Here is a 14,661-nt window from a genome sequence, read left to right as displayed (position 1 = left end):
GTAAGGCACACGTGCATCCACCCGGGCTGTTGTGGGTCACCATTGCCTGGCTTGAGCGTCTTGACTGAGGTTTGGCCGGAGGAACCATGTGCTCAGGTTCACATCCCAAGTACCAGGGGAAGCTGTGAGGCTGTGGGGATAGGACGGGCCAGAGCGGCATTCCCAGGAGATGGCGGGACACTTCGGGGGTTCTGGGTGTCTTCTAAAGTCATAACAAACATGTGTGCTTCTGGCCCTGAGCCTAGTACTTTGCTCTGTTTTTGTTTCTTCATTCAAGCAAGTGGAGGATGGAGTGCAGCCGTGAGTCCCTCCATGGGCCTTCCTGATCGGGCGCAGTTCCCTTTCCACAAGCTGAGAGCAAGCGAGTCCCTGCTTTGGGCCAGGCTCCGTCTCATCCGCCTACAGCCACACGGGTAGACACTATTATCCCCATCTCACAGATGAGTCAACCCCGCCTCAGGGAGCCTCAGCACGGTGCCCAGGAAGGGCGGATTTGAACCGAGGGCAGTCTGGACTCTTCCGTCTTTGTAGAGCGTCTCCTGGCCAGAGCCAGAAGACTCGTTTCTCTTCCTTGTCCCTGCCGCGCCCCACCATCTCACAGGGATGTGGCACCTGCTGTGCTGTGGGCAGGTTGTGCCTTGTGTTGCCGCACAGACCTGTGCCCCGGGCAGCTCACTGCAGTCGGGTTGAGTCAGGACCCGCCTGTCACTTCAGATTGAGAAGCACGGAGGGCAGCGAGGATGCCCGTGGCCACCTTGGGAAGTTTCCTCAAGACGAAAGGACTTTTAAACATGGAACAAGACAGTTAACAATCATATGGAGAAGCCAGTGGCTGCCTCACTCCAAGGCTCCTGGTCTGTCTGTCTCAGGTGCACTTGGGGCCTTGGGTGGGGAACAGCTGGGAGGTCTTCGAGACCTCAGGTCCCTGTCTGAGCAATTCCTATAGGTGGTGTGGGAGGAGTGGCTCATTTCCATTGGTTTAGGAAATGATGCTGGAGGCAGCTCTGAGCCCAGCACTCAGCTGAGTTGGGACCAGGTGGACCACCCCACAGTGGACCGTTTCTCCTGGCAGCTGTCAGCATCCTCGGCTGTCCAGCTAGAGGACCATGGATGGGTCGCTGGATGCGACAGAGCCTTGCTTCTCCTGGGAGAAGGTGCATGTGTTTTCCAGCTGCAGGTGGCGAGAGTTGGATGGGACATCTCGGGTCTAGCACTGCACAGGGCGTGGGGGGCACTGCAAACTGTTGGCCACTGCTACTCTTGTCTTCACCTGGTGCACTGGGGTCTGTAGGTGGTGGCCAGGAGGGTATGGCTGGCCCTGCCAGAGAGTCATGGAAAGGGGGATTCCCTCCAGAGGTCCTAAGCAAAACCAGTACTCCTGGAGGCTTGACGAGGGTCAGAGAGGGGCCTGCAGGGTGTCGGGAGCTTGTAAACCTTGTCAGAGCACGTGGCGCCCTTCCCTAGGGCCCCAGGCGGCCCCACCATGGGGGCCCTCAGTGGCTTCACTGGCTCAAGCACAGGGTGATTGGGTCACTTTTTTGGCTTCCATCTCTCCGAGGGGCCAGAAAAAGAAAACTAGAGTTATGCATGCACCGCCTGGCGAGATGGGCTTCCTGGAGGGAGGCCTGATGAGCACTGGGTGTTGAGCCTTGTTGCTGGCCTTGGCTTGCCCAACTGCAGACCTGTTCTGAGGACCCCGTGGTCCCCTGTGTGGGTGGACGCCTGCTCTGACTCTGCAGAGAGTCCTGGGACCAAGACCCATGGCCTTGTCCTCACTTGGCACTCACGGGCAGCGTTGCATCCCCTCCAGGGGTGTGTCCTCCTGTAGGACCCAGCAGCCTTGTGACGAGACCTCTGTTAGGACCATGTTTTATAGTTGAGGAAACAGGCTCAGGGAGGCTGAGAGTTGCCCCAGCTCCGAGGGGGAAGCTGACATTCGAACCTGAACCTGTGTGGCCGGGAGTTCCCGCTTCCATGTCACTGCCCCACGCTGCCACCCTGTGATGTATGCTAAATAAACACCACCCCGTCATCTATTATCATAATGACAAAATTGGCAGGCTCCTCATTTTTTTTTTTTTTTTTTTTTTGAGACGGAGTCTTGCTCTGTTGCCCAGGTTGGAGTGCAGTGGCGCAATCTCGGCCCTCTGGAACCTCCGCCTCCTGGGTTCAAGCCATTCTCCTGCCTCAGCCTCCCAGGTAACTGGGACTACAGGCATGTACCACCACGCCTGGCTAGTTTTTTTGTATTTTTAGTAGAGATGGGGTTTCACCAGGCTGGCCAGGCTGGTCTCGAACTCCTAGCCTCAAGTGATCCACCCACCTCGGCCTCCCAAAGTGCTGGGATTACAGACGTGAGCCACCACGCCCGACCAGACTCCTCTTTAAAATCATCGCAGTGTAGTTGCCCTGCACTGACTGACATTGAGTAGACGTGTCCTCACTCCCACCGATGGGCCCCAGGCTCACGGGGATTTGACGGCTGTTTTGCTTGGAGGTTTTTGTGAGTTCCTGCTCTGTGGAAGGCGTAGGGATTTCTACGAAACACAGTGGTCCTGTGAGCATGGGCTCCTCCCCTCCCCTCAACACATAGAATCCCCCTTTAAATGAAATAATGCAAACTAAAACACGATTACTAGGCTTAGAACTAGAAAGGGAAATCCTCTATTGTCAGAAACCAAGAGGAATGTCAAAGACAGAAAGAGGAGCCAGACCAGCTTGGCTCCCCACCCACCCACTGGGAGGCCTGGAACCAGGGCCACCCTAGGGCCTGGGCCCCAACGGCTGGGGTTGCATCATGGTAGAGGTGAGGGAGATAGAATGGATGCAGTGCAGAGAGCTGAGCCAGGAAGGCCAAGAGGGCCATGCAGTGGGGACCAGAGAGCTGTACCCTGGCACACAGAAGCAGCTGACCATCCCAGGCTGGGCAGGGAAACAGTCTCTGGCAGGATCCATCCTGCATTGGCACCAGGCCCAAGGTGGGGCCTGAAAGCCGGGGGGAAACCAGGAGAGCCTCACAGTTATGCCTCTTAGAGCTTGGGGGCTCCCTCCACCCATTGAAAACAATTCCCATTGAGGATGCACTTACATCATAGAACGATATATACGTGTGTTTATACACAATACATGTAATCTGTGAATATATGTATGTTTACCAGACTAGCCAGCTGGTGCTGAAAAAGAACAGATCAGCATGGGGGAGGGGGCTAGCAGATGCAATTGATGAGAGAGAGTTTCTATTCTCGGAAAAAAGGAACAGAATGCAAAAGAAAAGAAGAGAAAATGATGAGCAAACAAGCAGGACAAAAAGAACAGATGGACTTTGAGAAAAGAACTAAATAGAAATTCTCAAAATGAAAATTGAGGTTGTTGAAACGAAAAACTCAATATGTGTCTTAAACAGTAGTCTAGGTGGAGCCAAAGGGAGAATTAATGAATCAGAAGACAGAACCAAGGAAGTCACTAAGAATACAGCACAGAAGGATGAAGTTACAGGAGGTGTGAAAAAGAAGTGAGGCAGACGATGCAGAGAGAAGGTGCAGAGGTGCAGTGGAGACTGGGTTGAGGTCACGTGTGAATAGCTAGACATCTGGGTTCTTTCCAGAAGGCCATGCAAAATTGGGTGATTGTCCAACAGTGAATCCGCAGTCTACGTTTCCTTTTTCTTCATGGCCCTGTCTTGAGTTTTGACTATGGATGTTTAAGTTGCAAGTACTGTGAGCACAGCACCTCTGTCCTCGGTTTGGAAACTCGATGCAGTAAGGTAAAGATGCTGAAGTGTTTTTGTAGAAGGAACCGTCAAGTGGAGTTTTCAGTGCCTGGGCTCTGGGGTCACTGAGGCTTCCTATCCTCTGCTGAAATTGCAGCATAGAGCTTTGCATTTACGGTCACTATGATCTAAAGATTTCTCAGGTGGAGTTGTAGCTGAAGGGCCTATAACGTGAAGATGTTGGAGATAAGTCATTCAGCAAAGCCAACTTAGTTCCTACCCTAGAAGAGCTCACAGACCACATCCCCTTCCCTGTGTCCTTCCTGGTCCCTCTGCTTCCCCGCCCAGTGTGGAGGGGCTTCAGGGACCCTGCCTCTGTGAGGCATCCACAAGTGGACAATTGGGACATGCTCCTGGCTTCCCGCAGCCTTTGACCCAGTCTGTGGTGTTACCCATCTGGCCAGTCCCTAGGGGACAGAGGGCCCCAGTGGGCTGCATATCCAGCCATGTGGGCCCTGAATTGTAAATGCAGATTCCCAGGCCCCAGAGCCTCTGGGGTGGGGGATAGGACCTAGGGTCTGTCCTTTAAAGCACCATCTTGAAAAGGTTGTACTGTGGCTGTGTGGAGGCTGACGGGCTGCCGATGTCTGAGAACCTGAGGTCAGAACAGGCCATGGCTGGGTGGGGATGGAGCCAGGGCTGCCGTCCATGATCTGGACTCAACCACCCAGCCTGTCCTCTGGGCTCTCCAGTCCCCACCTCATTCCTCAGTGAGTCTCACCCAGCACGGCCCGGTGAGGTCTGGACATTGGCGAATGGCACAGAGGCCCGAAGCTTTGGGAGCTGGCGGTGCAGGTGGGCTCCCCAGCAGGCCTGGTCCTTTCGAGTGGCACATCTTTCCCCTTGTCCTTCCTCCCTGTTCCTTGTCCTCAGCACGCATACTCCTTTCCTCCTGCCCTGGCGGCTGTCTTCGGGAGAGGGAGGGCAGGAGGAGGGGAAGTACGGCTGTGTGTCTCCATTCATTTGTTAACCGGCACTCGGAACAGACGAGGTAATAAAAGTAGGGAAAATGTCATCCTTTGACATTTGCGATATCGGAAGAGTTGGCTGGGGCTGTGGGCTAAGAGGTGTTTGATCATTGCCTGAGAGCCGGGCCCCTGGGGACACCAGCTTTCTGTCCTGGGAGTGGGGCGGGCATAGCCAGAGTTGCCCTGGGGCACTACTGTGGGGCATCCCTCCTCCTGCAGGGAGGTACTTCTGCTCCCAAACTTTCAGGCCGGTGGGTTTCACATGGGGCCACCTCTGCCCCATCTGACCCCATGGCTATCTCAGCGGTCCGGTGTCTGCTCCAGCAGCGCCTGCCCTGGGTTTTGGGTCACTGGAGTGTGGTCCCCCATGGTGGGCCCCTGAGCTTCCCCCTGTCCCCAGTGCCAGCCAGGAAGCCTGAAATTCAGGCAGATGGAGGGACAGGGCTCCTCCAGCATAGCTGGTCACGCTGAACCTATGGAAGGAGCTGCCCCGTCGAAGCTGCAGGCCCTCCACAGCCCTTCATACGCCACTCACGACATGTTCATCCTGGGGCAAAGCGCCCCAAGCTCAATAGCAGCTGTAGAAATTGTCCACAGGAGCCACAGATGCGCGGACGCAGGAGAGCCATGTTCTGGCCTTGGCTGGCTCACCCACCCCGCCTCCTCTCTGCCTCTGGTTCCAGCTGTACGACCCGACCTGGGGCCTTTGCGCCGACTCCAGGTTGACAAACATGTTCCTGTGTGTCAGCGCTGATCGAATGCTGGCGCCTCCTTAGACTCCATGGAGCAGGACTCTGGGCCTGCGCCCGGCTCCTCGGAGGAGTTGATTAGCCACGTCTGCTGTGGGAGGTGTGTGAGGGGGGCTCGGGTGCCCTGTAGTTGCCAGACCCTTTGAGATCTAACATTCTTCCAAATAACTGTAAGGACATACAGCAATATTGCTTTAATTTTTGTTTTCCCAAAATGCTTAGAGCTCTTAAAAGCCAAAAACAGTCACAGAGCCAAGTTCCTCAATATTTATGAAAGGCCCCTTGTAGCATCAGCATGGGAGTGCGGCTCGGCCGGCTGCATAATCGGCCCATTGAGTCTTGTCTGAGGAAGCACAGAAGAACCCTGTCCTTCCACGACCCCAGCTTCCCTGAGCCCCGGCCCCTAACCACCAGCACCTACAGGAAGGCAGCACGCAGCCGCTGGCTCATTGGTCGAACCTGCCGTCTCTATGGTTCATTTTCTTTCCTCTCCCGCTTTTGAAAATTGCTGCTGGAAGCGGAACAGCCTGAAAGGAAGCCTGGGGGCTACATCCGGCTGGGGGGCTTTGGCCAAGTGACCGAGCCTCGGTTTTCCTGTCTAGCAAATGAGCACCACAGGGTGGCCTCGTGGGGTTCCCTGGTGCGGTGTGTGGCACACAGAGCGCCCTCTGGGCTCCGTTCCTCTGACGCCAGCACCCAGTGGAGGGTGTTTATGAATTCAGCACGTGGCCATCGTGGGCCTTTTCCGGTTGCCCACCGCCAGACACACGTGTACATACACGCACACACAGCCATGTGGCCATTCAGTGCACACACAGACTTGGAGCACACGCAAGCAACCTGCACACATGACCACACACGAGAACTTGTGCACACACATGGACTCACACGTGTACTCGGTGCAGTTTCAACATTGAGGCCACACCTCCCTCCTCAGGGCCTGAGTCTGGCATGCAGGAGCTCCATTCACCCTGTGAATTGTGACAGCTTCTTGGCCATCTCATGTGTGTGACAACCTGTGCCCCTGGGCCAGCCATCTTCTGTCCCCTGCCCCGGGTTCCCCATACTCGTCTGCAGAGCCTCTTGCCCTCTCTCCGGCCTGCTTGCCGCCCGTCCCTTTGGAGATCTGTGGTCCGGCCTGCTTGCCACCCATCCCTTTGGAGATCTGTGGTCCGGCCTGCTTGCCACCTGTCCCTTTGGAGATCTGTGGTCCGGCCTGCTTGTCACCCATCCCTTTGGAGATCTGTGGAGTAGCTGTGTTGGGGCTTTCAACGCCAGGAGACAGGTGGGTCCTGCCTATCCATAGGAGGCCCACATCATAGGGCAGGCTGGTTAGGGGCAGCAGAGGGAGGAGGAGCGACTACTGCTCCTCACCAAACCTTCCTGTTGACCAATCTGCTGGTCAGGGGAGACAGGGAGAGATCCCGTCATGCCGCTGTGTGCCTGGAGCTCTTGCCCTTCTACGTCCCAAGCCCTCCGTGGAGCCAGGCATGTGGTTAAATGTCCTGCAGGGGAGGGCCTGAAGGGAAGCAAGCAGTACCCTGAGACATTTGCATGTGCGTGGTGTCCTGGCTGCTGGGTGACTTTGAGTGGGTCACTTGACCTCTCTGGGCTCCCGTTTCCCCATCTCTGAAACTGTAGCCGTGTTTCTTACCCAGATGCGATGTGCTTAGTTGACAGTTCTCGATGTCCTGTAAAACACTGTCCCCAGTTCTGTGATGCCTTTTCTGGTTTCTTGTGAAATTACAGGAGCGTCTTTTCTTGTCTCTCCCAGGTCATCTCCGCGGTGTCAAGGCTCTCACTGCACAGCATTGCGCAGAACAAAGGAATCAGGTGAGCTCTCCGGAGTGCGCTGCCGAGGCCAGGTCCTTTCATCTCCGGTGACACCGGCGTGCCTTGTCACAGATACCGGGGTGGGAAGCAGATGCCCTCCCTCTGCCTGTGTCTTTATCACGCATTTGCAGCGTGTTGTCGAGGAACTTGTTGGCGGCTGCAGTAAGGGGTGCCGGGGGAGGGAGGCTTCGGCTCACACCGGGGAAATCTTGCAAACATGTTACTGACGGCTGCAAAATCTCTTTCGATTTAGGTAATAAGATCAGTAAATTAATCCTTTCACAGATCATTGCCTACCTAAATGCGCTCTCCACACATCAGAACCGAGGGCTCTGCCAAGAATGAGGTAGCTGGGGTCTGTTTGCAGGGATAGGGCTGAAGCAGGGTGGACTTGCCTAGCTTAGGGGCTTCAGGTCTCTGTGCAGGGCATCTGGACAAGTCAAGCCAAGGAGTTTCTCCACTCTCTGTGTATTCTGCTTGGACTGCAGAGTTCAGCCTCAGAGGGTCCCCTGACCCCTGTGATCTTGCCTCCTGCTTCTGACACTTGTGATCTTGCCTCCTGCTTCTGACACTTGGATGGCCCTTGGGCGTCTGTGAGAGGAGGGAATGGCCCCAGATAAGAACTGGTCACTGTGGATTCTGACCCACAGATTGAGCTCAGGGATACCAGGTTCCTGACGGGGTGGGGACGTGTGTCTGGGAGACCCTTGGGAGGACAGAGGCCAGCAGAGTGAGAAGGAGAGGCTGGGATGGCAGAGAGAGCCTGGCCTGACAGCAGAGAGGATGGGGTCACATCTGGGCACAGGTGACATCATGAGGGTGCCCTGATTTTGGGAAGGGGCCTCATGTTGATGTCATCCATGGGGGACGCTGTGTGTGACTGCAGGCTGGGGGGTCCCAGAACGATGGTGCTGGAGCATTTGGGTGGCACAGTTGCCCCTCGGTGGGGGCCATTTGCTCAGGTTCACAGAGGCCCTGGGCAGGGCTAAATGTTCCTAAACCCATGGGGACTTCCGATGTTGGATTCTCAGAGGACTCGGAAATTCCTTTGAATTGAGGTTTTATAAAAAATGTGAAATATAGGATAGACTCTTAAAATTCCATATTAATCACATACAAAAGAATATTTAGAACACATTTGGGGCATAAAGAATACCAGTCAAAACCCCGGTGCCCAGCGCCCTGAGTACTTTCTAGAGGATAACTAACACCTCTGGGGCCCCACCAGTCCCTCCACCAGGTGCGTAGGCTGTTTTCCAACTGGTGCAAAGTCTGTAATAGGCACCGTTTAAAACACGTTTAATTTTTTTTTAAAGTATCATTTCTGGATACAAAGACTATGTGCTGTTTGTTTTTGTTTCCAGAAATGATGGCTGCTTCTTCCTTCCACCAGCCCATGACGTACAGAACTGTCAGTGGCGTGGTTCTACTCCCCAGCCTGTTTCTTCTTGTTTTGTTTTGTTTTTTTAACATATTAGGCAGGAAAGAGATTCAAGCAACAAAAAGTCAGTCATTTTAATTGCTCCTGCACAAAATACTAGACTTTTTATCTCTTCTCCAAATGCATTAGACATTCTCCCAAACTGGAGGCCTGGTGCTGCAGACCCCACGTCAGACGAGTGACCTGATTCTGTTCCTGGGAAGGCAGGTGGCCCGGCTTGGCATTGGTGTGGTCCTGCCGCAGGTGCCCACAGCCATATCCCTTCTCTTGCTGCAGACAGTCTGTGGTCACAGTCCTGGGTCACGGCTGTGTCCGTATCAGGCCCTGGATGCCCCTGCCCTCCTAAGGCTGAGGTGCTCCGTCTGAAGCTCTGAGGGCCTGTTTCCCTTGGGGTTTACAGGTGGCAACGGGAGCCCACTGGTGGCTTCGGGGATGGTGAGGACAGTGGAAAGGGCTGGACCTGCATCTATCCTGCATGTCTGTCCTGCTGTCTGATGAATGGGGAGGCCCTTTGAGGCCCGGGGTGGGGACCCTCCCTACAGGCCATCCCCTCCCTCCCCCACCTCTCTGGCCCCCCCACCCAGCCAACCCCAGAGGATGCTGCTGGTGCTTCATGCCACTCCTCCCAGGATGGGCAGAGCAGTCGGTTGGCCCTGCTTGCTGGCCCTGGCTCTGGGGCTGGCAGATGTAGAGGGAAACCTGCCCTCTTCCCTCTCAGGTCGGGGAACTGCCTAGGCAGCGTGTGGGCACACTGGCCCCTGGGACTGGGAACACAGACCCCAGCCCTGAAGGCTGCTGCCCCACGGGAGACCTGAGTGGAGGCGTGATGAGCCAGGGCTGCGTGTCGGTGGACCCAGCTCTGTAGCCTGTGTCCTGGTTAGCTGTGGGCCTCGTGCTGGCGATATCTCCCCGAGCCTCCCTTTTTACATCTACACGATGAGGATGAACACTGGGGGCATCTCGGATTGATTGAGATGAGACCTGTAAATCCCAGGGTGCAGGGCCTGGCCCAGAGAAGCGCTCACTAAATGCTCTAGTGACAGTAGCAGGGTGTGTGTGGGGTCTTCAAGACCATCCTCAGGTTCTCGGATTCACCAGGAGAAGCCATTATGGCTGCGGAGAAAGGTCTAGACTCAAATCAGCAAACGGAAAAGGCCGCGGGGTGGAGCCGGGATACATCGGGTGTGGGTTTGCATTTGTCCCCTCCCCATGGAGCCTTCTGCATAGTGCTTAGTTCTCCTGGCAACGGTGTGTGACAGTAGGCATGTGTGGCAACAGCCGCAGAACGTTGCCAGCCACGGAAGCCCACCCAAGCCGAGTGGGGGTCCTCACTGGTGGTCGGTGGGGCTGGGCATGCCTGTGAGACCGACCTTAGTTACTCCATCCCCAGCCCCTCCCGAGGCCACACAGATCCTGCATTGCCCACAGCCCTGCCATAAACCACATCATGAGCGTACACTGTGTGGCCCAAGGCCTCAGGTGTACGAAGACGCTCTTATCCGGAGGGCTTATCCGGCAGACACTCCAGGACTTAGAGGTTAGAGGTCATCTCCTAGGAGCTGAGCAAGAGCCAGTCCTTTCTTTGGCATGTGGAAGGGTTGAGCACCTCAAGTCTGCTGAGTTACCCCTTTCTGCACACAGGACAGGCAGATGTGAGAGACGAAGGGGAGGTGTTTGCAGGCCAAAGGAAAGGGCCTCCTGAGTGCAGAGCGAGGCTTTGTAGGAAGACCTCTGCAGGCCCTTTTCCCCGGGGCCTGACTTTCCTGCCCTTCTCCTCCACCCTCCTTCCTCTGAGCCCCACTCTGGGACTTTTCCTGGGTCCTTTCCCTCTGCAGCCCTTGGGGTTGAGCACAGACCTCCACTGGTTCACACGCTCACCTGCGAGTTCGGGAGACAGGTGACAGGTAACCCTCCCAGGCAGCCCTGCTTGGTGGCTGAGTCTGAGCAGTGTCCCACCTTGCTCCGGATGGGCTGAGATTTCCGTGGGGAACTGAACCTTCTGGGGTCAGCCACCAGCACTTCACAAGACACTAAGCGTTTCGTTTCGAGTGTTTTGTAGTGTTAGTGATTAGCAAAAGGTTCTAGTTTAGCACAACCCTTTCCTTCTTGAAAACCCGCAAATGAAGCCCACAGCCCTGAAGACTCTCTCCCTCGTTTCATGGCTGGATAGGAGCCCAACGTGCTCCTTCAAAAACATCATTTTCACAACCCTTGCACTCTGCATAATGAGCTGATTTTCCATAAAAGCGCCAATTATACTTCTCAGAGGCTGATGAATTGGAGACTTAATCTAAGAATCCCGCCCTGGTGCCGGCGGGGGGATCAAACGTGTTGGGGAAGGGGGGCGAGGGGGAGGATTGTGGTTGTGGAGTAGGAGAGGGGTTTGTGGAAGGCACCCAGCGAGGCGTGTGGGGATGTGGATCTTGCTGTGGTCAGAGCTAACCCTCCAGATTGGGGGTGTCCTAATTTGGGGTCATCACAGCTCTGAACGGCTGGGAGGGAGGAGATGGTGAAGGGTAGGACTTCCTGAGAAGGAAGCCAAAAGGTGTCCTCAGCCTATGAGGTCAGGACCCATGAAGGAAACTTTCATCAGCCAAATAACCTTGGGCAGGGATTCTCTTGGAACCTTTGTCTCTTCTTCTATAGGCTGGGAGCATGGCCCTGCCTCGTGTGGCTGCTGTGTGTCTGTGCACCGTACAGCACAGCACCTGGTCCTTGGTGAAGGCCCACGGCTGCTAGGTGGATGTCCTAACCCCCAAACCCTGAGAGTGTGACAAGGAAAAGGGTTTTCGCAGATGTAAATACACATCATTTTAAGAGGGAGGCAGGAAGGTCAGAGTCAGAAGGAGATGTGATGGCAGAGGCGGAGTTAGCGTGATGGGGCTGTGGGCCAAGGAATGCAGGCGGCTTCGGAAGCTGGAAAAGGTAAGGGACACATTCTCCCCGGCGCCTCCTGGAAGGGACCAGACCCTCAATACCTTGATGCCAGCTCCTAGAACCCACTTCAGATTTCTGACGCCCTGAACTGTAAGAGTCTGTGTTGCTTGAAGCCACCAACTCTCCAACTCTCTGGTGACCTGTTAGAGCTGCAGCAAAGGCCCCTGGATTGGCTGGGAGGCTGTCTGAAGGCCCAGCTGTGTGGCGAGTCTGGGCATATACCAGCATGGGGTCCTGGTGGGGGGCACATACCAGCATGGAGTCCGGATGGAGGGACTCAGCCCTGGCTCCTTGCTGGGCTGGGCTCCTGGCTTTGTCTCATGCTGGCCCAGCCCTGCCACCCTCTCTTCTGCTTCTGACTTTTAAAAATTCAAATACATTCATATCCCATAAATGTGACCCTTTTAAAGTATGCAATTCAGTGGCATTTAGTACATTCACAGTATTGTGCAACCACCGCCTCTATCTGCTTTCAAAACGTCTTCACACCCCAGAAAGAAACCGGTCACCGTGAGTAGTCACCGCCCTCCCCAGCCTCAGGCAGCCCCCAGCCTGCTTTCCGTCTGCCTGCTCTGGCTGTTTTGTGTCCGTGGAATCATACCGTGCGCGCCTTTCACACGTGGCTTCTCCCACTCCGCATCTTGTTTTCGAGGTTCACTCAGCCGTAGCCGGTCAGTGCGTCATTGCTCTTTATGGCCGGGTAACATTCCATTGTGTGGCTGGGCCCATATTTTGCATATCCGTTGATCACGTGATGAACCTTTGGCCTGTTTCCACCTTTTGGCTCCTGTGCGTAGCATTGCTGTGACGGCTGCAACGCAGGGGACAGGGGTCAGGCTGAGGTTGGAGTGAGAGAAATGCACGTAAGCTGGAACTTCCTGCTTCAGTATGAAGTGAATTCTTAGAATATCAGACATACCCGTGTCGAATCTAAGCACAACAAAACCTTGGGAACTGTAAGCAGTGACCTCGCATTTTGTTATGGCTGTGAGGACCCGCCTTTTGGTCTTCCCATGAGCAGGGGGAGCTGGTGGCGAACTTTATCCCGGAGCACTGGGCAACCAGACCTAAGGTGTGGCTCGTGTAGGGAGAGGCCGGGTGCCCTCCCGGGATACAGAGGCAGCTTGCAGAGACAGCCTCTTGCTGAGTTCTTTCCTTTCAGCCTCTGCTCCTGCAGTGGCCGGGAGGGCACTGGAACCCCGTTCCTTGCTGGGTGGCCCAGATAATGAGAAAGTCAGTGCAGTGGTGAGGGCTGCATCCTTGACTTCCACTCCCAAACCTGGTTTTGCCTTCCCGAATCACCTACTAGGTACCAAATACCTCTCAAGTGAGGCATCTCAGCCAGAGGCTCCATGAGTGGGCCTTGGCAGACTCTGCAGCTCCCACACCTCCGTGAATGAACGTGCTACCCTCTGTGCACGCTGTTATCTGAGGTGAAGGATAAGCACGCCAACGCCTTGTCCTGTCCTGAGAGTCCCGGCCTCTTCTCCCCGGAGTCTTTGCTGTGTTTGAAGACATTGCTGTGGCTCCTGTAGCCTTCTCTCTTGGGCACAGCATCCCCGGCTCTCAGCGCTTTCTTCCATCCGAGCTGGTGTTCCTTCTCCCATCTGGTGCTGCCTGCTTAATTCCAGGTAATCGGGCTGAGAGGAGATGGGGACGGGAGGTGGCAGTCATTATATGCTTAGCAGCTCATCCCGCCAGCAAGATGGGTTTAATTGTCCCACCTGGTGACATCAAACGTCCTGGCCACCTGTCCTCGGTGGGTCTGCTGTGAGCGGACAGGATGACATGTGAGTCCCTGGGCCGGCCTCATTGGAGAGTCTTTTTTTTCTTTTTCTTTCCTTTCATTACAATAATGGATTCAACCTCCTCTGCATAGGGAGTGGGAGGGGAGTAATTGGAAGATATTAAACTCCTTCCTGGAGAGGGGAGGTCAGAAGAGGCCACCTTTGGATTGCTGGGCTTTGAGGCTGCGGTCCGGCCCCCTCCAGCCTGCTTCTGGTCACAGCAGCCAGCTCTCTGAAGGGTAGGCTCGAGTCACCAGCTGGCTTGCTCCATCCATCTGGCACCTGTTCCACACCCCAGGCCCCCGTTGCCCTGGTCAGTAGCACAAGCCAGCGGCAACTCAGTGAAGAATAGCACTGGGCAGGCCCAGCACTCTGGCCTGGCGCAGTCACTGCCTCATTCGCACCACTCTCCTCCTCTGCATCCGTCCAGCCATGGCTGGGGCCTCCAAGTTTAGGCAGAACAAACTGTGTCAGATGGTGCGTGTGTATGGGTGTGTGCATGTGTGTGTGTACACGTGCACGTGGGGGTGTGTGCATGTGTGTGTGTACACGTGCACGTGGGGGTGTGTGCAGGTGCACATGGGTGTGTGTGTGCATGTGCAGATGTGTGTGTGTGTACAGGTGCATGGAGTGTGTGTGTGCATGTGTAGATGTGTGTGTGTGTACAGGTGCATGGAGTGTGTGTGTGTATATGCAGATGTGTGTGTGTACAGGTGCATGGAGTGTGTGTGTGTATATGCAGATGTGTGTGTATGTACAGGTGCATGGAGTGTGTGTGTGCATGTGCAGATGTGTGTGTGTGTACAGGTGCATGGAGTGTGTGTGTATGTGCAGATGTGTGTGTGTACAGGTGCATGGAGTGTGTGTGTGTATGTGCAGATGTGTGTGTGTACAGGTGCATGGAGTGTGTGTGTGTGTATATGCAGATGTGTGTGTATGTACAGGTGCATGGAGTGTGTGTGTGTATGTGCAGATGTGTGTGTGTACAGGTGCATGGAGTGTGTGTGTGTGTATATGCAGATGTGTGTGTGTGTACAGGTGCATGGAGTGTGTGTGTGTATGTGCAGATGTGTGTGTATATACAGGTGCATGGAGTGTGTGTGTGTGTATATGCAGATGTGTGTGTGTGTACAGGTGCATGGAGTGTATGTGTGTATGTGCAGATGTGTGTGTATGT

The 14,661-nt window shown here is 55.1% G+C and overlaps 1 protein-coding gene across 2 annotated transcripts in view; it reads left to right on the top strand.

Annotated features, from left to right (window-relative positions):
• The window catches only part of VAV2 (vav guanine nucleotide exchange factor 2), a 235,677-nt gene that overhangs the window by 125,197 nt on the left and 95,819 nt on the right, over positions 1-14,661 (top strand). For both annotated transcript variants that reach the window (XM_073022082.1, XM_073022081.1), the window contains exon 3: positions 7,261-7,319. In XM_073022082.1, the coding sequence (XP_072878183.1) occupies positions 7,261-7,319 (59 nt within the window). The remainder of the gene's footprint in view (positions 1-7,260; positions 7,320-14,661) is intronic.

This window comes from Chlorocebus sabaeus, chromosome 12 (assembly GCF_047675955.1).
Source record: "Chlorocebus sabaeus isolate Y175 chromosome 12, mChlSab1.0.hap1, whole genome shotgun sequence".
Classification (NCBI taxonomy): Eukaryota; Metazoa; Chordata; class Mammalia; order Primates; family Cercopithecidae; genus Chlorocebus; species Chlorocebus sabaeus.
The sequence above is the reverse complement of the archived record's forward strand: the minus strand, read 5'-3'. Positions and strand labels throughout refer to the sequence as shown.